Source organism: Ostrinia nubilalis, chromosome 17 (assembly GCF_963855985.1).
Source record: "Ostrinia nubilalis chromosome 17, ilOstNubi1.1, whole genome shotgun sequence".
NCBI classification, from domain to species: Eukaryota; Metazoa; Arthropoda; class Insecta; order Lepidoptera; family Crambidae; genus Ostrinia; species Ostrinia nubilalis.
The window spans coordinates 8,320,938-8,345,568 of record NC_087104.1 but is presented as its reverse complement, the minus strand read 5'-3'; the positions used below and the strand labels follow the sequence as shown (position 1 = coordinate 8,345,568).

General features: G+C 41.5%; 1 protein-coding gene across 3 annotated transcripts in view; it reads right to left on the bottom strand.

Moving 5' to 3' along the window:
- Positions 1–470: 470 nt before the first annotated feature.
- The window catches only part of LOC135080001 (heterogeneous nuclear ribonucleoprotein K), a 40,656-nt gene continuing 16,495 nt past the window's right edge, over positions 471–24,631 (bottom strand). Inside the window, exons 1-11 of one of the 3 annotated variants that reach the window (XM_063974667.1) lie at positions 20,945–21,033; positions 20,813–20,856; positions 18,511–18,605; positions 15,920–15,976; positions 13,618–13,661; positions 13,052–13,127; positions 12,698–12,811; positions 7,072–7,200; positions 5,988–6,422; positions 4,249–4,418; positions 471–950 (exon numbers count right to left, since the gene is read on the bottom strand). In XM_063974667.1, coding sequence (XP_063830737.1) covers positions 908–950; positions 4,249–4,418; positions 5,988–6,422; positions 7,072–7,200; positions 12,698–12,811; positions 13,052–13,127; positions 13,618–13,661; positions 15,920–15,976; positions 18,511–18,600 — 1,158 coding nt within the window. In that variant the 5' untranslated portion in view covers positions 18,601–18,605; positions 20,813–20,856; positions 20,945–21,033 and the 3' untranslated portion in view covers positions 471–907. Of the gene's footprint in view, positions 951–4,248; positions 4,419–4,722; positions 4,825–5,987; positions 6,423–7,071; positions 7,201–12,697; positions 12,812–13,051; positions 13,128–13,617; positions 13,662–15,919; positions 15,977–18,510; positions 18,606–20,812; positions 20,857–20,944; positions 21,034–24,631 lie in introns of those variants that run through there. The other 2 variants (XM_063974666.1, XM_063974668.1) reach the window with 2 other exon arrangements.

Here is a 24,631-nt window from a genome sequence, read left to right as displayed (position 1 = left end):
ATGATTAAAAAACGTTCTAGACTTGATTGTATATCCTAACCAGTCAGCTTTTTTGTAAATAAACTTTTCAAAATCACAGGAATCTTGATATATTTCACAATCATAATTTAAGTTGACTAAAGTAGGAAAATGATAGCTTCCTAAGGTATCCTCTGTATAAACCGACCACTCTGCTGAAGCTGCTAATGAAGGAGAAACGACTACAGTAATAATAAATAAAAAATATTTCAAATAAATATAGTTTGTTAAAGTTATAGAAGCTTTTCTTCGAGTGACGTCATATCGCCAGCGGCAAACTTATCGCGAACGGATAGTACTTTTATCGGATATACGTAGGCACGCGCAAATGACTTTTCACTGTGTGGATTCGCTCAAGTTATCCTGATCCATCGACCTTCTACAGGTCAAGGAGAACTTTTCATATTTGAGATTGTAGGGATTGTGCAAGGTTGTGAATAAAAAAAAACAAGTTTCTTCACAAAATAAACTATTTACTTGAATACTATTTTCTATTTACTTAGAAATACATCGATGTAACAAATTATATGAGTAAATCACACAATCTTACTTAAATATCTCTTCATAATAATTCATATTGATAAATGCATTGCACGAGTTTCACCAGAAACACGTCGAATATAAAATAATCTTTAGCAGATTTCAACAATATAAATGACATTTGGATTTAGGATTTTTAGTATGGATTTTGGTTACAAATATAAATAGTTACCAGCCTTACTCTTGAACCGAGTATTATTTTCTTAATTTTATTGTAGTTATATTTTACACTAGTAAAGTACATTTATAAAATGGTATGAGCCTCGCTACAGATTGTACACGTTATGGAATTTGAGGTGGCTAACATAAAGCTTTAAGTTTAATTGATATTGTATAAGTTATTGTAGAATCAGAAGTTCCCGCGATTGTGATTCAGGTTGCTCTCGTGCACACTGTAAATAAAGAAATGCATTAATTTTCTGGATTTTAAATCGATAAATTACAAGATAAAATCTGATATGAAGGAATAAATTATCACAAACATGTTATTTAATTACACAACATACAAGTTAGTACAGACAGACGAAGAACATCTTAGAAGTCTTCTTCCGAAGAGAGCGCAGACGCTTTGTAGGCAGATTAGTGATTCCTTGTTAGTCAAATCAAAACAACAAAATCACTAGTCTTCCATACAACGCGCCGCAAGCGGCCGCCGCCCGTTAGTCGATGACACCCTAAAAATGTTGTTATTCACCACAGTCGTTAGTCACAATGAAATGAAGAAAGTGTTACAAAGGAGAATGGAATAGTCGTCCTCGTCCATCGACCCAAAGCAATAAATGAATTAGAAATGTGAATGAAATATGTACAATTTAAATACTAGTGAACATGGTAATGGAAATGAAAAGAAAATCTTATATGGCCCACGTCAATTTCCGATCTCCTTTCTAACTACATAATTATGAAATGCACCAATGTTTAACAGTTAGTAAATGTAATTTCAGTAACAATTTTAAGTTTTCAAAATAAAATAATATTCACAATCTTACAATTAAATATTACAACTTAATCTAATACCCCCAGTTACTACATTTTTCTAACTACTCGTGTTTCATAATTCAGTGTTTTCATTAATTTCGTATTTAACGATAACCTGTTTAGGTTTCATTTTATAATAATAACTAAAATTAAAATGTTGAATTAGTAACTAACAGGAAATTCACAAATTATAAAGTACCACTGAATTATGAAAATTAACTAAGGAATTACAAAATTAATTTACGTTTTACATACCCTGTGAGATACACACAAATCTACATGATTTTAAGTAATTTTACCTGAGTCTAACATCGACGTCAGTTTAATCCTTTATCTATGTTTAAATCTTAGGTTTGTTTGGGGCCAACGCAGGGAATTCTTCAAACATTCTATCGTCAAAACAATGCAGTGTTAGTAATGGCAAATAACAAACAAATTATTATGGAATCCTTAACCAACAACATGTTAAAATATTACAGACGAAGCTAATTAATTAGTATGGTTTCTATGAGGTTTTGATATGTATGCTAATTAATGTACTGACGACGGCACATCAAGCGGCATCTTATTCAGTTGAAATAAGTGTTATTTTGCAACAAAAAATATATATTCTTTTGCGCTATTGTACCAATAAAACGTTTATTTTGAAACAGAAAGATTGAAATTATGTATGTCACGGCTCCTATCGTGTGTTATTCGAGCTAAATGTGTGTTATACCAGTTAAAGGTGTGTTATTCGGGCCTAAATGTGTATTATTCGGGCCTAAATGTGTATTATTCGGACTAAACGTGTTATTTGGCCTAAACGTGTGTTATATAGGTTACATGTGTTGTTCGGGCCTAAATGTGTATTATTCGGACTAAACGTGTTATTTGGCCTAAACGTGTGTTATATAGGTTACATGTGTTGTTCGGGCCTAAATGTGTATTATTCGGACTAAACGTGTTATTTGGCCTAAACGTGTGTTATATAGGTTACATGTGTTGTTCGGGCCTAAATGTGTATTATTCGGACTAAACGTGTTATTTGGCCTAAACGTGTGTTATATAGGTTACATGTGTTGTTCGGGCCTAAATGTGTATTATTCGGACTAAACGTGTTATTTGGCCTAAACGTGTGTTATATAGGTTACATGTGTTGTTCGGGCCTAAATGTGTATTATTCGGACTAAACGTGTTATTTGGCCTAAACGTGTGTTATATAGGTTACATGTGTTGTTCGGGCCTAAATGTGTATTATTCGGACTAAACGTGTTATTTGGCCTAAACGTGTGTTATATAGGTTACATGTGTTGTTCGGGCCTAAATGTGTATTATTCGGACTAAACGTGTTATTTGGCCTAAACGTGTGTTATATAGGTTACATGTGTTGTTCGGGCCTAAATGTGTATTATTCGGACTAAACGTGTTATTTGGCCTAAACGTGTGTTATATAGGTTACATGTGTTGTTCGGGCCTAAATGTGTATTATTCGGACTAAACGTGTTATTTGGCCTAAACGTGTGTTATATAGGTTACATGTGTTGTTCGGGCCTAAATGTGTATTATTCGGACTAAACGTGTTATACGAGCTACATTAGCGATAGGCGATTGTTCGAAAAAAAATAATCGAATGAATCGACAATCGACCAATCGAAATTTCGATTATCAATTTAGTAATTCGAAAAAAAAAATCGAATACTAATCGACAATCGAATGATAAATCTATTTACCTATCTTCACGCGACGATTCATTCGTTGTCGTTATAGTAGATAGTACCGCGCGGCGCGCGCTTACAGGACCGCAGCGAACGAATCATGTTATTCGTTAGTAATACTGCGCGCGTCGATTAATCGAATGACTGCGATTGCTTATCGAATACATTCGATTATGGAGACCATTCGAATAATTCGATTATTTTTTTAATAATCGCCCATCGCTAGGCTACATGTATTATTTGCGCAAAACAAGTGTTCTTTGGGCTAAATGTGTGTAATAAATTCATGTTACTCGAGTAAAATGTGTTATTCGGTCTAAACAAGTCTTAAAGCATACAGCTTAGATCAGTGGTTCTTAACCGGTGGTCCGCGGACCACTGGTGGTCTCTGGAGGCATTCCAAGTGGTTCACGAAGACATCGTAATAAACAAGTGACGTGATGACTCGGGTCATCACAACGCAAACGGCGCACAGTGGGCGAGAAATCGACATCGCCTTTCATAGAATTAAAAAAAAAGTGGTCCCTGACAAAACAGAAATTTGCTAAAATGGTCCCTCGTGACTTAAAGGTTAAGAACCACTGGCTTAGATACACAGATAACATAAAGGTGCAATTACTCTACCCACTTCTATATCTTGCCTCCTCAGTTTAAATGATTTTGATATTTATAAATCCATTTCTGAATATTTAATTTTAAATAATATTAAACTTTAATTTATCTCTCAAATAAGTATTCAATGCACTTTAATGTTTATCCTTTATATTTTTCATATTTAATTTCTCTCCACCTCCCAACCTGATCCTCATCCTTTTCTGTATTCCACCCCGGTTTGTTTTTTACCTAAACGTTTCCTAACCTTTTCTCCCTTTCCTCAATTCCCGTATCCCCGTTTTTAACTCGACACTGGCAAAAGGCATAGCGTAGCCATAAAAAAAAAACCTTTTCTCCCACACCGTTGTGGCTAAACGCAAACCGCGAAAGCCAAGGAAAAAAAAATAAACAAAAAGCTTACCTCTGCTGCAGCAGATACTGGGCCATCTGTATGCGCGGCGGCGTGGCCGTGATGGTGATGATGCGGTCGGAGGAGCCGGGCAGCGGCTCGGCGATCTCAATGCGCGCGCCGCTTTTGGCGCGGATGGTGCGGATGCGCGACCCGCCCTGCCCGATGATCGCGCCCGCCAGCTGCGGAGGATTTGTGACCTTATAGTAGGCGCACACCGTTGATTTTGAGTTGGCCGATAGTTGTGCCCGATTTTAAATTTGTATGAAGAATCGGCCAAATCGAATCGGCGTAGTGTGCGCACTCCCATACATGCCCATACTGATCAACTGCCCGACTAAACTATCGGCCGACGAAAAATCAACGGTGTGCGCCTACTCTTAGAGGCTTTGGTTGAGGTACGAATAGAGGTCTAATTTTGCTTAAATCGGACGTATTTTACTGACAACTGAGTGTACGGTACCAACGTGTATTATGGAAATCATTGGGGGAGGCCTACGTTCAGCAGTGAACGCCCTGACTGAAATGATGGTGATGATTTGTGATGCGGATGCGCGACCCGCCCTGCCCGATGATCGCGCCCGCCAGCTGCGGAGGATTTGCGACCTTAGGCTTTGGTTGAGGCAGGCCTGTTCATCTCAGCGAGTTTACATCGAAAACAAAACACGCACGATGGCCCACCTACAGGATACTATTCGACAAGGCCTCACATACGAGCGAACATTGACTCACGCACGCGTATTCTTGTGTATGATGGAAGAAAATAAAGAAAATGGTGTACTAAATACTGTGCAGTATTTAACTGCCTAAATAATAATAAAAACACAGAATGTACTTTTTTAAGTTGCCTCAAGACACTGAGAGGTATAAATAGTTAATATTATTCATGGTAATTCATGCTAAATCATGTATTTCCTCCGCCATTTTCCGCAGTTTGGCACCTCACGTCACATCATTTTACCGAAGTCAGCCCTATAGCTTCGCCGCAGTGCCGATCACTGACGTTTGTCAACAAAATGGTGCTTGACTCTTGAGACAGGCTAAATTACACCATATTGTTAATGACATTGAGCATACATTTTTTTAAATACCTTCGCGAAGTAAAACTTCTGTACGTAGTACTTATTATTATTCTGTGGTTGAGGTACGAATAGGGTCTAATTTTGCTTGAAATCGGGCATATGTCACTGACAGCAACTGAGTGTACGCTACCAACCGGTCATTATGGAAATCATTGGGGGAGGCCTATGTTCAGCAGTGAAAGTCGTATGACTGAAATGACGATGATGATCTATGGTGCGGATGCGCGACCCGCCCTGCCCGGAGGATTTGCGACCTTAGAGGCTTTGGTTGAGGTACGAATAGGGTCTTATTTTGCTTGAATCGGGCATATTTCACTGACAACTGAGTGTACGCTACCAAGCGGTCATTATGAAAATCATTGGGGGAGGCCTATGTTCAGCAGTGAACGTCGTATGCTGAAATGATGATGGTGAAACTGAGTGTATGAGTAAGAAGAACGTAGATAATTTGAACTATCCTTACAAAAACTTGAAATAACCATGCTGTAAATTTTTCTTCATTTATCATTCGTGTCGTCTTCTACGTCGACGCCTTTTTTTTAAATCTGACTGCACCGACATGGGCACCCTAATGCTCTACGCCGTTAGAACCGGAACAGGGTGCTAACCTAATGTTATTTGCGCGAATCGCACGCAACGATTCAGCATTGGTAAAAGTTGATAACTCACATCTATAGGTATCGTGACTTGCGTAGTGGTCTCTTGCTGGCTGCCGCCGTTATTGCTGAAGTTGCCGCCGCCAGAGCCTCCGCTGCGACCGCCACCGCCAAAGTTGCTTCCAAAGTTGCCGCCGCTGAAGTTTCCTCGCGGAGGGCCGTTAAAACCGCCGCGGGGGCCAGGACCGCCAAAGTCGTTGAAACTCGCGCGAGGTCCGCCGGGGGGCCCGCGGGCCATGGGAGGGCCTCGGGGGCCACCGCGGCCGGGGCCCATGGGAGGGGGCCCGCGGCCTGGCCCCCCGCGCGGCGGGGCGCCCCCCCGGGGCCCGGGCCGGCTGGCGCCGCCGCCGCCCGTTCCCTGGCCGCCCCCGAAGCCGCCGTACTCTTCGGCGTAGAAGTCATCGTAGTTGTGCGGGTCGTAGTTCTGTACCGCTCCCTTGATGGGAACCTGGAATGCCACGTCATAATATTTATTGAAAATCGTATCGTGTCTAATAGAAAGTACTAGAGATGAAAAGCCTAACCAAGACCAAATATTATGACAATTAATTCTTGAGGAACTGCTCTAGACAAAGTAATCCTACTAATATTATAAAGGCGAAAGTTTGTGTGGATGTTTGTTACTCTTTCACGCAAAAAGTACTGAACGGATTTAGTTGAAACTTTACAGTATTATTATTTGTAACCCAGATTAACATATAGGCTATAATTTATGCGAATCAGTGGCACTAAATTTCACGCGGGTGAAGCCGCGGGCAAAAGCTAGTATTCGTATAAATTCAATAAAATTACTTCTATTAACCGACTTCAAAAAGGAGATTTTATCTTTCATATTTGTTTTATTCCATATTAGTTCTATGTATGATTACTCCGCCAATTTGTAACCGATTTTCTAAATTTTTTTTTGTTCGATAGGGCACACTTCTGAGATGGTCCCATCTTTGTCGACTAAACTAAAGAGTATCTTAAAACCTGGTCGAGTTAACTGCGCACCTCGCTGGAATGACTCCTCCCTGCGTTCGCCCCATCCGTACCAGTGTCGATGTGACGTCACGGTTGCAGTTAACTAGACTGGGTAAAGAGTATACGGTACCCACCTGTTGGATAAGCGCCAGCACCTCGCGCACGCCGGCCGCGACGCACTCGGCGCGGCCCACGAGCTGCACCACGCGCTCCGTGCTCTGCGGCGCCGGGTTCGAGAAGATCTTCAGGCGAGCGCCGGTTTGCTGCCAACACAATGCACGTGGATTAACACTTTCAAGGTATGTAGTAGAGTCTGGTCTGTGAGCACGTAGAATTTTGTCCAATGACCCCAAGCTATCCATGTTGCTGTCGCGCTCGCACACTCACTGCGGGCGCCCGTCGCACAGTCGCGACAGCAATATAATTACACGCGAACTATAAGGATGGGTAGCTTGGGGTCATTGGACAAAATTCTACGTGCTTACAGACCGGGCTTTAGTACCAAACACAGAAACTAAAGGTAGATGTGACAAGAGGGCGAGGCCGGTGTCGCAACAATATGCCCAAAAACAGAACACATTGCTCGTGACAGCAATGCTGACAGCAGCGACGTCATAAAATAAACAGTTTACATTGCTTGCGTAGTACTAAATATTATTCGAACGTTGAGTACTGATACCGCAGTCGATAATGAGCGCATATTTTGATTACTTTGTGCGTGTGAATTTCTAATGCGACAATGAGTTTCGAACTCGGCGCATTAGTTGGCATCTCTCTATATCTCTGTGAGAAGTACCGACTCGCCTTGGGAGGTTTTTAAGGGACCAACCGCGCTTTAAAATCCCCGCAAGGCTCCCCGCCTTAAAGAATCCGCTGCAGCCAACGAAACAATAATTATGTGAAAGGAAGAACAGTTCTAGAGCTTAACTCAGTGTCTGAGGTATGGGCGCGGCATGGGCGGGGTGAAATTGACATTTTATGACGTGACAGAGGATTATTATGTATTCTGTTTAATGGCTTCTATGGTGCGTATTTGAAGCACACTGGTTTCGCCAACGTCGAGTGTTTAAAGAGGCATGGTGGGTGATATAGCACACAAATCTGAAGCATAATCTCTGACGTTTGATGTCTCAGAAACATCCTCCTGTGCCGCTCCCATACCTGACCGCACTGACTGAGAGCGCTTAACTAAACCTATAGTTGGCCGCAGCGACCTGGCCGCCTAATTACCCAGAACTCGGAAACCGAGCCGAGTCCTATTGTTTCGGTTAATTAATAGACTAGCTCAAAACCGATTAAGCTAAGGGCGCGCGCTCCTTCACTGGGAGCATTCGCATCGAAGGTAGAGCAAGATCAGATGCAAGATCTGACTTTCAGATTTACGAAATTAATTTTGCTTTGTTCGCGGGTGGGGGACATACGGAACATGATTTGAATCCATGACCTTTACTTGTCAGGTGACTGCTCTGATCATTGGGTTGGGGCTAAGGAACCATTGTTTTTGTTTATCATTATGAATGCGAAGATCCCAATAAGACAAAGGGAGTCAACGGAATGTTGTAAAATTACGTAAGCCAATAACCGATAAATACGAATCTAAAAATAGGGTTGTTATTCCAAAGTAATAAGGTCTGGAACACACCCATACATCTAAGTGTCCCTGTCACCCTTGAGATAGATCTTTAATAAAGACGTCCTCTGCCGGAACCGCGGAAGAAACAATGTTCCCACAGCTCACAGCTGACGAGGGGTCACGAGACGACGGACTATTGTAAAAAAGGGTTAAAAGTTTCTCTTTGAACTTTTTGCTAAAATATCAAGTCATAGAGTCACCTTCCACATTTTCTCACGACTATTATTAATTAATCCATGAATAATGAATTTGAACTTTGACAGTTGTATTTGAAAATCAATTAACTCCATCTGCCGACTGCTCCAGGGTATTTTAAGCGCAAGAATCTTGTAACAGTTTTAAGCTCATCCATATTTTAATCAGCCCTATAAACTTCTGAAGTTGAAATTTAAGCAAAGGCAAACCCAAGGAAAAAAGAGTCATTCTTTTGGAAAGATATATGCGCATACTATTTGTTAACTTATAAAGAATTTTATCTTATAATCTGGAATTTACAAAAAGAGCGGAATATGCAATACATTCACATTCGTTGCCTCTATACTTTAATTTCATGGACATTAAAAAGAAGTTGTTCAAAAGTTCCCAGAGGAACGAACAAAGAACACATTGACATCTAAAATGTAGATCCTACATCCACGTTTGCGAAATTCAATGTATCTATATCCGAGAGAATCTTCTGTAAAGCCCTAAAAATACTCGAAAATTTCCAGTCGAAAATATAAACTTCATTCCTAGAATTTTGCTATCAATTCATCGTATATCAACCATCGCTCAATGGCCGGCCGGTTTTCGTATGAAATCAATACGAGCCATGACAGTCGAGTAATTTTAATTACACGAAACCCATTTACCTATATTCGGCGGAGTCACCGCGGGGTGTTCCGTGGCCTCACTCGTGACGTTTGGCGCGCAGGCGCCGCCGCATCGACCGGCGCACGTGGCCGCCACGCACAAACAACACGCCCGCCGCCGACAACACTGGGTGTGTTGTACTCGTACGACACCCCATCGTTTGAGAAAACACTGCACTTTAATTTTCCAATTGTAATGAAATTTAAAATAAAATGTAAGACAACACTTTCTTTATCGCGCTCGACGTGACCCAGATTCGAGGGGGGAGGGCGCACGTCTACCCGGGACGGCAGACGGCGGAATAATGAGCCGGCTAGGCCGAGGCGCAGCGTGCATCACCTGCCGCGCTCGCCCCCTCCCGTGCACTTGTGAGGCTCCGCGGCCGCCTACGGCCTACCTACGCCGGGCCCAAGACACCCGCCTCGCCTTAGCCATCTGTCACCCCAGACCCGGTACCCCTCCTGAAGGATAATGCAGACCTTACAAACTTACGGTTCAACAAACTCGCCGGCGATTTTACCGCATCAATATTTTGGCAAACTACGCTCACAAATGCCTCGTGATTTCTATAGGGTGAAACCACTGCAGTATTGTCAATTAAATAGCAGTCGTTCCCTAAATTGACAGCAACATGACTTTGGCATATTCACAGACGGCCGATATGGTTAGTAGCTACAATCGCGGTCTGCAGGTTTGAAATCCGCTGCTGCTTTAATGGAACAATGGGAAGATTTTCTTTTACCGAATTGGAAAATTGACTTACAGTGATTCATCTTATACGGGATCTATTTGATATGGGATGGCAAAGAGTCCAGACGAATTTCAAGACGTTGTCCGTTAGACAGTCACAAAATCCAAACTTTTACCACCCCCGCAGCTGACATATTGTTGGTCAAAGAGAAGATATCAGAACAGAAACAAATACAACCGCTTCCATGGTCGAAAATAGAAGGATAGTTGGGGAGCTTTCGGTACCCTCATTTTGATGGGAAGCCAACGGGAATACTCTAGCCGGATAGTATTCGGTGTTGCTGGTCGGAAGCCGTACGCGGCGGCGGAAGCGGGCTCGCGTGCCGCGCGTAATTGCGGTGTCACCAGCGGCCGCGGCCGGCGCCGCTAATTACGCTGCACGACGACATATGCGCGCACCGTTCAAATTACACCTATGCGCTGTTGCTGAACACGTTTTCATTACTAGGTGCGACCTTTAATGACTAAGTGGACCGAATATAGATTGTACGTAAAACAATTCTTTGTATCGCAGACGCCAGCCAGCTGGTAACACCGCGCTTTCAACCTATCTAAGAAGCACATCCGCTTTACTATTTTTTACTCCCCCATTCACGTATTCAAAGGATATGAGGTCCGTCCAAAAAAAAAGTTTTCATCGTCACGTGCGCGTAGCTCCGGTAACCCGAGCCCGGCGCCGCGCTCTTCCGACGGATGAAACCCCACCGACCACCATCACACGTGATACCCTTTGGGTAAATTACGATATCAAGCTTTCTATTGTTTACCCGAACAATCGAGAACTTCAGCATTAGTTTATACGGATTCTACAAAGCACCGCTTACAAAAGGATCCGAGATATTTGCGAAATAATGTAAAGTCGTCGCGAAGTTTACAAGAGTCGCGGGTTGCCATGCGAATGGTGGCAGTCGCGTATAATGAAAATGTACCTGACAATTCGGAGCGGAGACGGCAATCAAAGGAGGAGGGCAGTCGCGGGGCCATATGTTGGATAGTCTATTTGTGTAAGAAAGGAAAAGAAGTCGTCGGCTCGGGCATTGTGCAAGTAGGTAGGCCCAGGTGCGCGCGCTTTTTGTGCGGCCTTCCGGCGGCTGCGCGCGCACCTGCCCCGCAGCTGCCGCGCCCGCGCCGCCGCCGCGCGCGACACGCGCCAGCTATACGCGCCCATCCTTACACCGCAACCTTCGCGATTCCGCGATAGCCTAACATCAACATTCAGATTAATCATAGTTTTCACTAGACTCCTTATACCGAACCGAACCCTTCGCGATTCATGGTTTTCACTAGGGTATTTGGCTTCGTATGAGCTGCAAAAACGCAATTCTCCAATAGGTTTTGTACGGCAAACCGATGACGCGGACGGCACTATTTCTAAAACGATCTGAGATTCCGATATTATAATTTCACGTTTACGGATTCCAATTCCATTCAATCTATTCGAAAGTGGATTGTCAACAGAGACAAAAAATTTAAACAATAATTCGATTGATAAATAAAACCAATTATTATTATTTACCGAAAACTAAAAATGGAGTCAAAGGATCTTTTGAAATTACTTTAACGCGGGTACGAGCAGTGCTTTTATACGTGCTCATTGTAATTTCACATCTCAGGTAACGTTCATTGATTCCGCGAACTGCACGGCTTCAGCTTTTATTCAACACCGAACAAAGGATTCGCAAGAACAGCTGATGCCAAAAAAAGATACAGCTAATGTTCCGAAACATTTTCGGGGCATCGACATTCGTATCAGTTGTATTTTTTATCCGTCCCCGGACAAGTTTAGAGGTGTGTTACATTAATATTTGGCATGGAATGCAGGAACACAAAGTTAATAGACCCGACTCGACACTGCAAATTACAAAGTTGGGCAGCATCCGCTAGCCGCAGCAAGCGTTTCAAAACTTCAATGGAAGTTGAGACGCGGTAATTGATCTGCACAGGGATGCACTCTACGGCTATTAAAGCTGCTAACTTACTTGATCCTCGCAAACAGATTGGAGGACCAATTTGAGTATTATCTGTTACATACACATAAAGCAGATTCATTTTAGTTTGGAACGTAATTATATTGGGTTGAAGGCTAGAGAGAAAAAAATATCTACATCGGTGTAAACCACCTGCGATAAAAATAAAAGAGTAATAGTGAAAAAGAAATAAGTAAATTACATATTTAAATATCGGCTCGTCTGATAAAAAGATAAAGCTCAAGATCGGCGGCGACAGCTGCACATGCATCTGCTTCATCCCTGGGCACCACGTGTCCCGAATACCTGCGATAAAAACTTACTTACGAATAACTGTACCGCGGCAGATGACGGCCACGTTCTAACTCGGATGCATCTGCTCCCCTGTTAAAATGACTAGTGAAATGGGTAAAGCTACATACCAAAGCTGAAACGATTTTGAAACTACTTTCTATGATCTGGGTCCGACAGTCACAGAGACACTGGCAGCCGGAGAAAACTCTCGCCTTGAAGAGTCCGGATTTGACTGTTGTTGGTTTGTTATTGTTATTCACCTACCTCTCTCAACTCCTTGATCTTCGCGCCAGCCTTGCCGATGACGCAGCCAGCTCGGCTCTGGTGAATGAGTAGACGAACGTCCAGGTCTTCATTGCTTCCTCCCTTCGGTCCTCCCTGCCAAAGGAATTCAGTTATCATTCATGATTTCAAGTATGCCCATTTCGGCACACAGTCAATTAATAAAACATTATACATTATGTACTAAGTCCAATAGTTTCCAATCTGACAGGGAAAACCATAGTTAGTAATTAAAATTATAACCAATAATAAATCATTTTTATATTAAGGAAACATTGAAATCAGGAAACTTTTGGACATTGCCCATACTTTGTTTCAATGATTTTTGATACTTACATCAGCCAAACTCGGTAAAATTTCTTTGACAATCTCTAAAATAGTGTCTACGTCTGGTGCTGTTATTGAGAGAACCCTGAAATACAAATTATCTGTCAATAACATCAAATATGTACTAAGTTGCGCATAAAAAAAATCACAACACAATATTAACAGCTGAATTTATTATCAACGGTCAGGGAGGTCTGTTTGCCGATAACAAGCATGATGGCGATGAAATCGTGAAATCAGTAGATATAGAATTCGAAACTCAAGAAGTCGTCCATCGCGGAGAAAGTATTGAGTGATAGGAGTAGTCCTAAGGAACGTTTCTTGTGGCTGATGATCTGGAATTACAGACGTGGCAACACCGAGGTGTAGAAAGATCAGAAGGCATAGTGTATCATAAGTGCATCGTCCTGTGAAGTGTCGTGATCGGGACAGGTTGACGGTTCGGAATGAAGCGACTGACGCCGGGAGCTGATGAGACAGTTCAAACACGATCCGACTCCTGACTGTTGACGAGAGTACAAAAGAGCGCGACTCGGGCTGTTTAATTGAGAGTAGATGTTGGCGATATAGTTTACCGTTCGGGGCCGGGGCAATCTGGGACTGTTATAGAGGCATTGTACTGCGTGGCGGGGCGGCAGGTTCGGGTCAGCGGCGTCCACGGGGCGGGACCGGCAACCAAGACTCGCTGTAGCGCCGCGCCGCGCGACTCCACCTCGCCGCACGCTTCCTCGACTCGCTCGGGGAGACTCGACTCGAGGTGACAAGGACTGATAGGGGGCAGCGAGACGCTGTCGAGGAGGCGTGAGGTGCGTGGAGCGCGGGGCGCGGGGGCTACAAGGCACAGAGCATCTCGGGGGCGTTAAGACCTGCAACTGGCTGCCGGGGGGTTATTCTGTCTACAACGGACGCACCGCTGGCGCTAGTCTTCGATGGCCAAATGGACCAGCGAAACTTGCGATCATGATGCTTTTCTTACTGTCTTGTGTAACTATAGTTATATCTTCAATGTCGTAAGATACGGTGCGAAACACCGTATTTTCGAAAAGCACTCGAATGGGTCTGGTTGGTCATTTTATTTGGTCATATTTTGGTCCGAAGGATGTATATTGCAATATACTTTTTAAATACTTATGATTGGTAGAACCTGTAGTAAAAAATGTTAATAGATAAGTAAAATAATATTATATCAAAATATAATAGTACTTGGTATGTTTATTAACCCACTTACTCCTACCAGGTGTTATAACACCGCTAAAAAGTAGTTCGGAATATCCTCAGATAAATTATAAAAATATCGAGAATTTATTTACTGTTCCTTGTATTTTCTCTTTATTACGAATCAAGCTGTAATTGAGTATGTTCGATATCGCATATTTGCTTTATTTTGTTAGTATTTTACTATTTTGAATTCTGTTATTTAGTTTTGTGCAAAAACGTCTTATAAAAGCTAAGATATTTCATAAACTTGCTAGTAATACCTCAGATTATACTAGTTATTATTTTAGGTACTACTGTTAGCTACAAAACTATAAACTTATGTTTTTGAAAAGCTTTACATTTTTGAGACTTTTTATGACAAAATTACGATCGGTGTTTTAACACCTGGTCGCATAATCGACGTCTAACATGTATATTGATTAAAAGTTTAGGCCACGATATAAAAGACCGCCGAGACTTCACGAAATAGTGGAAATATTAGAAAACATTGACGACGATGATCAGATACCGAATTATATAGCAATTTTACCACCAGGAAATGCTAATGCAGAAGCAACAGATGAAGATTCTGGTAAAGAAGACCACGTTACCTTACAAAATCTTCCAGGTTAGCCTGCTTCCGTTTATCTTACTACAGTTACTTATAGCGTGTAAGTTTTCTATTGCTATTTTTCGTGAACCTCCAGGTTCTCAACTTAGAGCCGAGGCAGAAGTACAGTACGACAAGTCTTCTTCAGACAAAGTGGATAACATCCCGCTCACTGAATGTTTTAAAGAAGACGAAATGAATCTAATGATGCCTCCAATGCAGCTAGTTCTTCTGCCACGAAAGTACCTACCGCAATCACAATTATTACAACAATGCAATATAGTGCAAGTACCTTCTGTTAAAGTTTGTGCCAAAATGTCTAAAATATACATGGCAAAGCAGTTATACTCGAAACAATATTTATGAAGAATGGCGCCACAACCAGGGTCTACGGAGCTTACATCCCTATGTACCTATGTACTACTACGTACGTACGCACGTAGTACTTACGAGTACTACATGCAACTGACATGTAAAATTTGCAAGAAAAAATCAATTTGGTGTAAAAAATGCGCCACGTACTAAAGTATCCTGGGTTATGATTTATGTCTCCACCATCCTCCTACCTCCTCTGAATAAGATTTTGGTATTTTTTAAATAAATGTGTATAACTTACAACTCGTTTTTAACTCTTAAACCTAACAAAATCATAGTATAATTTTTTCTCGTAGTAGTAGTCCATTCTCCGACCAGGTGTTAAAACACCACCCATTTTCCGGCTTTTCCAGTTGACCAAGAATTTTTCTAAAATTTTTCTGTGGATACTTGACCTCTATTTAGAAACATACTAAAAATTTATAAAAATTGACAAGGATAAAAAGTTTCAGGAGTATCTGGGTTAAGGTATGAATGGATACTTATGTCACTCTACCTGTATGTAGATTGAATATATTAGACAAATATGCTACGGAGATTACCTATATGAAGCGAAATGATTAATGGACGTATAATTAATAATAATATTAAATACCGACTAGGTAAAATTACTAGTATCTATTTATGATACAGTCTACACAATTAGTTGATCTTCTTGATTACTATGTCTTGCCTTTCAATTCCGTAATACTGACCTGATTTCTTAGTTTAGAAATATTGCTGCCTCCTTTCCCGATGATTGAACCAGCCACCTGGAATCAAGGTGCCGATTAGTGATGCTGATGACATAGCATGGATGGTACTTGGAAAGAATGCCAATGATGTAGCCGTAGAACATCAGTGGAATATACTCTAATGGTGCTGATAATGATGATACAGGTAGGTATCCTACAAATGTGAGTTATCATGAAAGGGGATATAGCTGACCTTACCAAATAATTTAATGGTATAGTTTTGATAACCAGGGCCGGATTAACCATCTCGGGGCCCCTAGGCACAGCTCGTTTCGGGCCCCCATTTTTGTGTCGCGGAGGAAATGCTTTGCGCACCATCAGCACTCCCGGGGGACAGGGTAGTTTGTTGGATCCAGGCATCCTAAAAGGGCGCTGCTCCGTCCTGAAAAGGACGGGGTATACCCACTAAAACCTCCACGGCGTTCCGTCATCGCCCAAATGGGGGTGTCGCGAGTATCCGGCCGTAGCCTTAGACTTCACGACACCTCCAGCGACAGCTCACCTACACGGCGGACCCTACACGCCCCCCTTGTGGGAGTCCGACGGGAATGGCCCGAAACGCCAAGCCGTTCCCGTCAGACGGAGGTGACAAGGGTGCCCTCGCACCCCCGGCCTACTGGCCGCCACCTGGGGGGAGAGTAGAACGGTCGTACAACCGCCTTCTCCACCCCCTTTTCCGCCTGCGGAGCGATGACGCGAGAGGATCGTTCTCCCGCTCGCGCTCCGCTGCTTCCTTCTGAAGGAAGACCTCTTCGCAAAAGGAGGCGACCGCCTTCCAGCATCCTTCAATTCCCAGCATGGCGTTGACCAGGCTCGAAAGCGAAAGATCCCGGCCCACGACCGCAGTGAGGACACGGCGCTGCTCCTCCCAGCCTATGTAGACCGCAAGGGTGTGCTGCACCGTGTCATCCGCTGCGCGCCGCATTTGTGGCACAGCGGGGATTACGAACCGAAGCAGCCATGCCCGGTCAGCACCTGCGCCAGATGTGAGGAACCCGTGCGGTCGTTCCAACCATTGGTTCATAACAGGACCAAAGTCATGTCTTCCTTCCTCCTTCCCCGGGGCCGGGCGCTTTCCACGCGCCTTCTGGTCTGCCATCCAGTGATAGATGACAGACAAGACCCCAGCTTCTAGCTCCCAAGGAGGAGTACCAGCGAGGACGCACGCCGCAGAGTGTTCTACCGTGCGCTAGGTCCTTGCGACTTTCTGGGCTATGGCCCGCCCGCTGGGACCTGCGTAGAAGGGCATAATTTTCCCTCTTGTTGAGTGCGTCCGCCCAGATTGGGGCGCCATACAGCGCCATGCTCCTCAGAACGCCGCCATAAAGGCGACCTTCTTCGTTCGTTCGACGACACCTCGTTTGTGGCACTCCCAAATTCGGGAGGAGCCATCTCAGTGCGCCGGCTCCCTTGAGGAGGCGTGGCGCTAGCCCGTTGAAGTGCGGGCTAAAATGCCACCTCCCGTCAAGCGTGAGGCCCAGATATTTCATCTGGCCTTTGACGTCAATCCTAACGTCCTCAACCACAATGTGGGCGTCGGGAGGGGCGCGCTGGCAAGGCCCCGGAAAGAAGAGGGCCTCAGTCTTCTCCAGCGCGACTTTCAGGCCATGGCGTTGTATTCTGCGAGCGACTACTTAATGTGCCGCCCGCCGACGCCAGCCATGCCGCGGCCCCAAACGTCTTATCCGGGCAGTGACCAGAGAGTGTCATCCGCATATGACACTCATGCCCGCGAGAAGGACGCCCCGGAGGAGCCAGTTGAAGCCTAGGTTCCACAAGAGTGGACCGAGCACCGAACCCTGCGGAACCCCGCAGGCTACACCGCGGCGTTTGAGCTGGCCATCTCTGTTAACATACAGGACTTCGCGGTCCTGTAAGTAATCGGCCAGCAGCGCTCGAAGGTATTGAGGCACTCTGTGATGTTGAAGTGCCTCGAGTATGGTGGAATGAGGGATGGTATTGAAAGCGTTGGCTATATCGAATGATACAGCCAACACACCCTCACCTCTCTCCCTAGCCTCCGCAGTGAGACTTTTTAGCCTATCATGTAAACTAAAGCAGTGATGCCAACAACGTTACGAAAATGAATTAGGTTCCACAATATCGAAATATGACGATTGAATGTGTAAACCAAAATAAGGCGAAGTTTTGAGGTGGTTTGAGTTTTGTTGCATAATCTTTAATTTTTTTTTCTTTTTTTTTCATTTTTTAATCGGGAGTGCTGGGCCCCTGGTCATAGTGGGCCCCTAGGCACTGGCCTAAAGTGCCTTATGGATAATACGGCACTGTTGATAACTTCAGAAATTGTTCAGTTTTTGTATAATTCTGTTCTTAATTGTTTTTGCAAGAAATATTGACATCATATTTTTTGTATAATAATAACTATTAATAATTTTACGATCATGAAGTTTGATTTCCCTATATGAGAAATTTCTTTAGCCTTGTCATTAGCAAATCATCCAGTATTTAGAAATCGTAAAACTGAAAATAATATAAATGATTTGTTTTTGTATGTTTCTACAAATAGAATCGTGTAAGAATTTTCCTCCTACCTTGCTGGGAATAAGGAAGGTGACTTCGTCATCTGTTTGCCGTTGCCTTTTTTGGGAGGGGCCATCATCACCGTACGCGTCACGCTTCATCCTCCCTGAAAAATATACCCCCATTAATATAAAATGTCAATTCAAGATCCATTACAAGAAAAAATATTAAAATTAAAAATATAATTACACTAATCCCTTATTGTAGTGTAAAATGCAAGAAAATTTCGTCAAGAATTTAATAAATAAGCCCAATTGTGGGATCTTTTTTTCACGTGGCGCCAGAGAGACGGAGTCTAAAGCAACGTATCGATTTCGCTACCCTATATTCACTATCAAACAAACTTGTAGACAGCTCCAGAACAATCTAATTTGTATGATGAATTGCAAGCCAACTTTATTCGTGGATAAAACATTTTGAAAACAAACAACCCTGACCAATCAACTTAAAGTGCCTATACACTAGCTCTCTATTTCAGGACTTGGTTAAAAGTTTTCTATATTCTCCAATTCTATAAAAAAAATACAATTGGAACCATTATAAGTTGTAACAATAGACATAATTCGCGAATTTAAGGACACTGGGAAGATTTTCCCATGCTCCAGTTTGATAAAATTCCAGGTAAAATAATGTACCCTTTTTTTCACGTCACTTGAAAGTTTATAAAAAAACAGGTAAAGATACGACGAAAAAAGAAGGTTCTATTTCGGCCAAAGCAGGCAGCGTTAAAATGATACGTTTTTCGAATGAACGACATTCACCGTACTGCAGCAAAGGTTGCATGTTTGAAATGCTCGAGGATTTCTCAAAGGTACGTATTCTGACAGGAATTTCAATAGAAACTATTATTGCGACAAAGTTAGCGTGCCGCAGCCACTCGCAACTTCAGCAACAAATGCATGTGCAGTCGAACTGCAATCCAACCTACTACTGAAAGAAGGACCATTTTGCATATGCTGAAAGAAACTACCGTAATATTTGAACCAACAGAGAATATACGGTGAAGTATAAAAAGGTATAGTAATAAAACCGCGATTTAGAGAAAATCCTACATGAACACGAGAAAGTCATATTTCAAGTTCAGTAAATTTTCAACAATGATTTGCAATAAAGAGTAATTTAAATTTAGTGCCTATAGTCAAACAAGATAGATAGCGAGCGTTAAAGTGGATCACGGTGTCAGGTAGAACAAGAAGAATCCTCGCGTATGGTAATGGATTTGCGTAGTTCGCGGCAGGTGAGCGGGGTCAGTGATCCCGCAGGTGCGCGAGCGGTGCTGCCGCCAGCCAGCTCGCACAAAGACCCACCTACTTCTAACCAGCACCACCTCGCCACCCGCCCTCAAAAGCACAACTTTCTTAATTTCCTGTGACTTCGCTTTTAAATACACAACTTATTGTGCCAGCTTACTTTGCAAACTTGTGAGTCATTTGGGCCGCATTAATAATCAGCCGGAATACCTATAAAACCCCGATATTTGCGAAGGAATTGAGAGCCATAAAATGCGAGCCCTAATTAACGTGACTCGGATATTTTATTAGGAAAACGGACCCTCGGAATGTTTGTGTTACAATAAATTTCGGAAGTCAAGTCGATTGGTCGAGCGAGAATCGAGTTTAGGAGCGCGTAAAGGTAGCGAGCATGAATAAATGACTGGAAGAGATCGGCAAAGCAACCCTCAGCGGCAGGTGTTCGCGGCACAAAGACGCGGCTCGGCGCGCAAAAAATATCAAAAAGCACACGCACGAATTAAAAGTTATAATGAGACAACCTGCTGCAAGTACTAAAAGCTTGATCTATCACACGCCACGAAAATTATAAATAAAGTATGTAATTATTTTACTCTATAAATACCCGATATGTTTGTATTAAAAGAGTAAAAACAATCAGATAAAAATCCCCATGAAAATGTTTAGATATTTTAAAGATTCTAAGTTGTTATGAAATGTCATCTAATCCTACTCATTAAAAAAAAAAGAAATTCTGAATCTGATAGAAAAATCGCCCAAATAGAAAAACAATGAACGAAAAACTTTTATGAAATTCCACTTAATTTAAATTAATAATTAATAAACAGATGCACAAAACTATAAAGGTATCAAGACAAACACAGAATATAATAGAAACTAATAGGCACACAATGAACCAAGTCGTGTCTTTAAAATTGCAGAACATCCATAAAATATCAAAACGAAATAAAATTACGAAGAACATAAAATAATGTCAAGAAGACAAACACAGAACCTTAAAGAAAATAAATTATGTCAAGACAGACACAAAGTGTACGTAACAGAGAAAAAATGGGTTACTTACCAATTTTTGTTTATTGCTGGCGATTAGACTTCGGGTGTGCAGACCTAAAACAAGAGAGAAGCCGGTTAATTTTTTGAAATTCTGAAGTTTAATTTACATAAGATTTCCACTGGTAATTTTTCGAGAACCTACATTTTGACAAGTGTAAGGGTTGACCGCGTGCGGGATCATTTTCGCTTTCGGCCGCTCAGGGCGCGCTCCGCGAGGCGACTGGCATCGGTGGGGCTCCGCTCGGGCGTTAGTATGGCACCCCCGAGACACCGAGGCGCCGGCGGCGCACATGCGCACCGCCCGCCGCCCCGTCGATAACACCCTGCCTCTCATTGTGCCCCGGAAACGAAGACTTAACGAGGCACACCGCAAGACGACACCCTGTTCTGTGCCTAAACCGCCTAGATACCGAAACGACCCCTTGCGATACTTCTTTCGGATCCGTATCCTGAAACAGCTCGAAACTCCACTCAAGCTCGAGCTCAAGACAAAGCTTCGGCTAGTATACTTGAGAATCGTTTCAGAATTCGGGTCACTCATGAATTCACCATAACTTGACAACCTATATTTGACCTATCATAATGAGAATGAATATCAAAGTACTAAAACTTTGATAAAGCTCTACTGTAATGGTTTCTGTCTGTCGTTTGTGTAGCTTTATTAAAAGCAATTAAAAAGACACAGTAAACTAATTTCGTATTACAATCATTTTAATTATGAAGAAAGTTCTTTTTCAATAACTTTTGTCCACAGTGTGACACAGTGGAAGGTTTTTCCAGTAATGACTGTCGTTGGGCTGTGTGCACACAGCGTGTATTCCACGAAACTGCCCCTATTTACTACGTTTGACAACTCCGATAGGCATCGCGGGCAGGCATTTGCATTAAGGCGAGCATGTTTACACAATGTCTTGAGTGTATTTGTTGGTTCTGACGACACGTTACACGTCAAAGGCGATCCACTAACTGTCAAACGATTATGTGGGTGTACGCAGTCGACATTACATCAACAAACCACAAATGACTTCCGAATAGGGTTTGAACTACACAAGACTTTTCAGTGTAAAGTTCAAAATTGATTAAGGGATTGAATTATTTTGTTATTATTGTAGTATGTGCTGTTGATTGTACAAGAATCAAGATACTCCATACTCAAAGGAACTTATTCCGACCTCATAAAACAATATTTAAGACCAGAAGATTTTAAGTAAACATTATAGGTATTACTTAGTTATTTTAAATCTTTGATGTAGTAGGTATGTGTAAAAATAATAAATTATGGAGAATGTTAAGAGAAAACATGTAATAAATTATTTTAATGTAACCATCTGAGGTGGTGTTCGCATGCGACCCAGTCGTTAGTTGTCGATAATGTCCACCTACTGGCTCACTTAACAAATTGACCACAATAAATGATTGTACAGGCAGTTGTCACTAGTCACACTTTCAATAGTAATGGTAAAGTCACAACTACTTCTTTAGACATAAATAATCATTTACGAAACATTAATAAAGACTAAAACATCTAGCGGTCGTCGGTCACCTATTTTAGTTTATCAAATAGGTATCCTTAACTTGATATTCAAATTCCTAAGTAACAAATTAGTACATAAGTATGCCTTATCACACTATCTGTCATAAAAATAACAGACCGGATTTTTTCACGTTGCCCAGCACACCCAGACGCAAAAACTATTTTAGAAAATTTGCTTTACCAAAACAAGACGATATTGATCGGGAAAACACTAATTTTAGTCATAGTTTTTAGCTGTGCGTCAGAGTCGCGTCTTTCCGTTCTATACATGGCCAGAACGCACCCATAGGAAACTGCTCGTGTATATTTTGTAGTGCCCGTTTGTAAATCTGTGACTCCAAACTATACACGAATTTTGCGTACTGATCGTGTATAGTTTGGAAGAGCTTACTAAAAAAAGTCATATCCAAACTATACTCGATTAGTTTCTACTACACCACTTACACTTGACTAGAGTGTGTTTAGTTGATATTGATTTAGTAAAATATGGAATTTTATTTAAAATTGCATTTATTCGATATTATTACATAAAATATTATTATTTTACTGAATCTATAATAAATCTAGATTTTTAACACTATTGTAAGTGGTTTTTGAAATTAAATTGATTAGGTAGATTTCAAATTAAATAACAATTATTAGTGTAATCATAAATTCATTTAAAATGAGAGAGAGTGAGAGAAGAAAGTTCAACGTGCATTATTAATACATTATGCGAGACTTTAAGGCGATTAGAGTCCTCAATCCGCGTCAAATGGGCATTTTGTAAAGCCTACTCCTCTTTTACTGCTGGACAGAAATAGTTGAAAAAAATATATGTTATACAACAGTTCAAGGACTACATTTGTGACGTTTGAATTTTCGCTACGTCTCTTTGTTTTGAATTAAAAAAAAAATACGGGACATCGATTTTTTACTTAAATTCCCTACTCCTCCAAAACGGCTATGTTAATTTAAAAGATTTTTGCACGAATAGATTAGGAATTCTTTAATCTTTAAATGACACGTTGCATTTTTTAATCGAACAATACTTTCATTCATAAATTTTACTTTTGATAAATTCCGAACGTTTTGCTGTTGAGGGGGCCTTCGCGGGGTGCGGGCGGCAGTCGGCCGCTGGCCTTCAGACGGGGAGGTTGTGTCACTCGCTGCAAACTGACATTAGCGATCAAAATGAATTTTTTCTTTGGCTGAGTTGCACCACCTGACGTGACCTAACTTTGACCGTAGCTTTGGCGATAACCGGTGTTTTTTTGTATGGAGTTTGACAGATTTTTGACTTTTGTCAAATTTAAAATAAGATGGTGCAACCTAGTCTTTGTTTGACAATAGTTTTTATGTCAGAGTTGTTCATAGAGCACGTTCAGTCAGACGATACGATTGAATTAAGGCATGCTCGGGCGCTATTATCTACCTAAATAGAATCTATTAGGTAGTGTAAAAAATCGACTCCAAGAAAAACGGCACTAGATAAGTAAAAGTTGAAAATATATTCCGTTATTTATTTACTAGGCCTTTGCAATCAGTATCCAAATTAGGAGCGAGTCAGAATCAGTAACTTAATCGATTTACGTGAAGAAAACAATTTATATTTTTCATACTTAGCCTCGGCGCAAATGGGCCATTTAGAATTAGATTTTCAATATGTTTCTTCGCGAAAATACCACAGTTAAAAAAAATAAGATAAAGTGGTATTGATAATTAATTGTTCTATAGAGCTTATTAAAAAATGTGGATACTGATTACAAATGCCCGTATATCATGATTGATATTTTCGGAGTCCGTGACAGCCTACCTTTTGGTGATTCGTTTTGGAGTTGGTTTTAATTTTTGGTGAAAATTAATTTATTTCATGCTTTTAGTAGACTATAGGTACTCAATAGACCTTGTTATTGCCACTGAAGGTGCATAGGTACACAGGACATTGATACCATATTTTTCATGTTAAGTGCAAATAAACTTCCCTAAATTACCTAACCATGAAACGTACCTATAGGCTATAATAATTAAAAAGTTTCGTCGATAAAAACTGAAATCCTCTTATAAGATGATGAATTTTGGGAGCATGTCATGAAACTAAAATTATTAGCATACAAAAACGTGTTTTAAAAAAAAGGTTTTTTATTTAAATTTATTTTTTTATTTATTATGATGTGGAATTTTCTGCGGCGTAGTAGCAAAGATTTTTCGTTATGTAGCTCGTAATCATTTCGAAGAATATAGTCCAGTAGAATTAGCTTTTAAATCGGAAATAATTCCTACAAAAGATTTTATTGTTTTAATGGCTTCATTGGT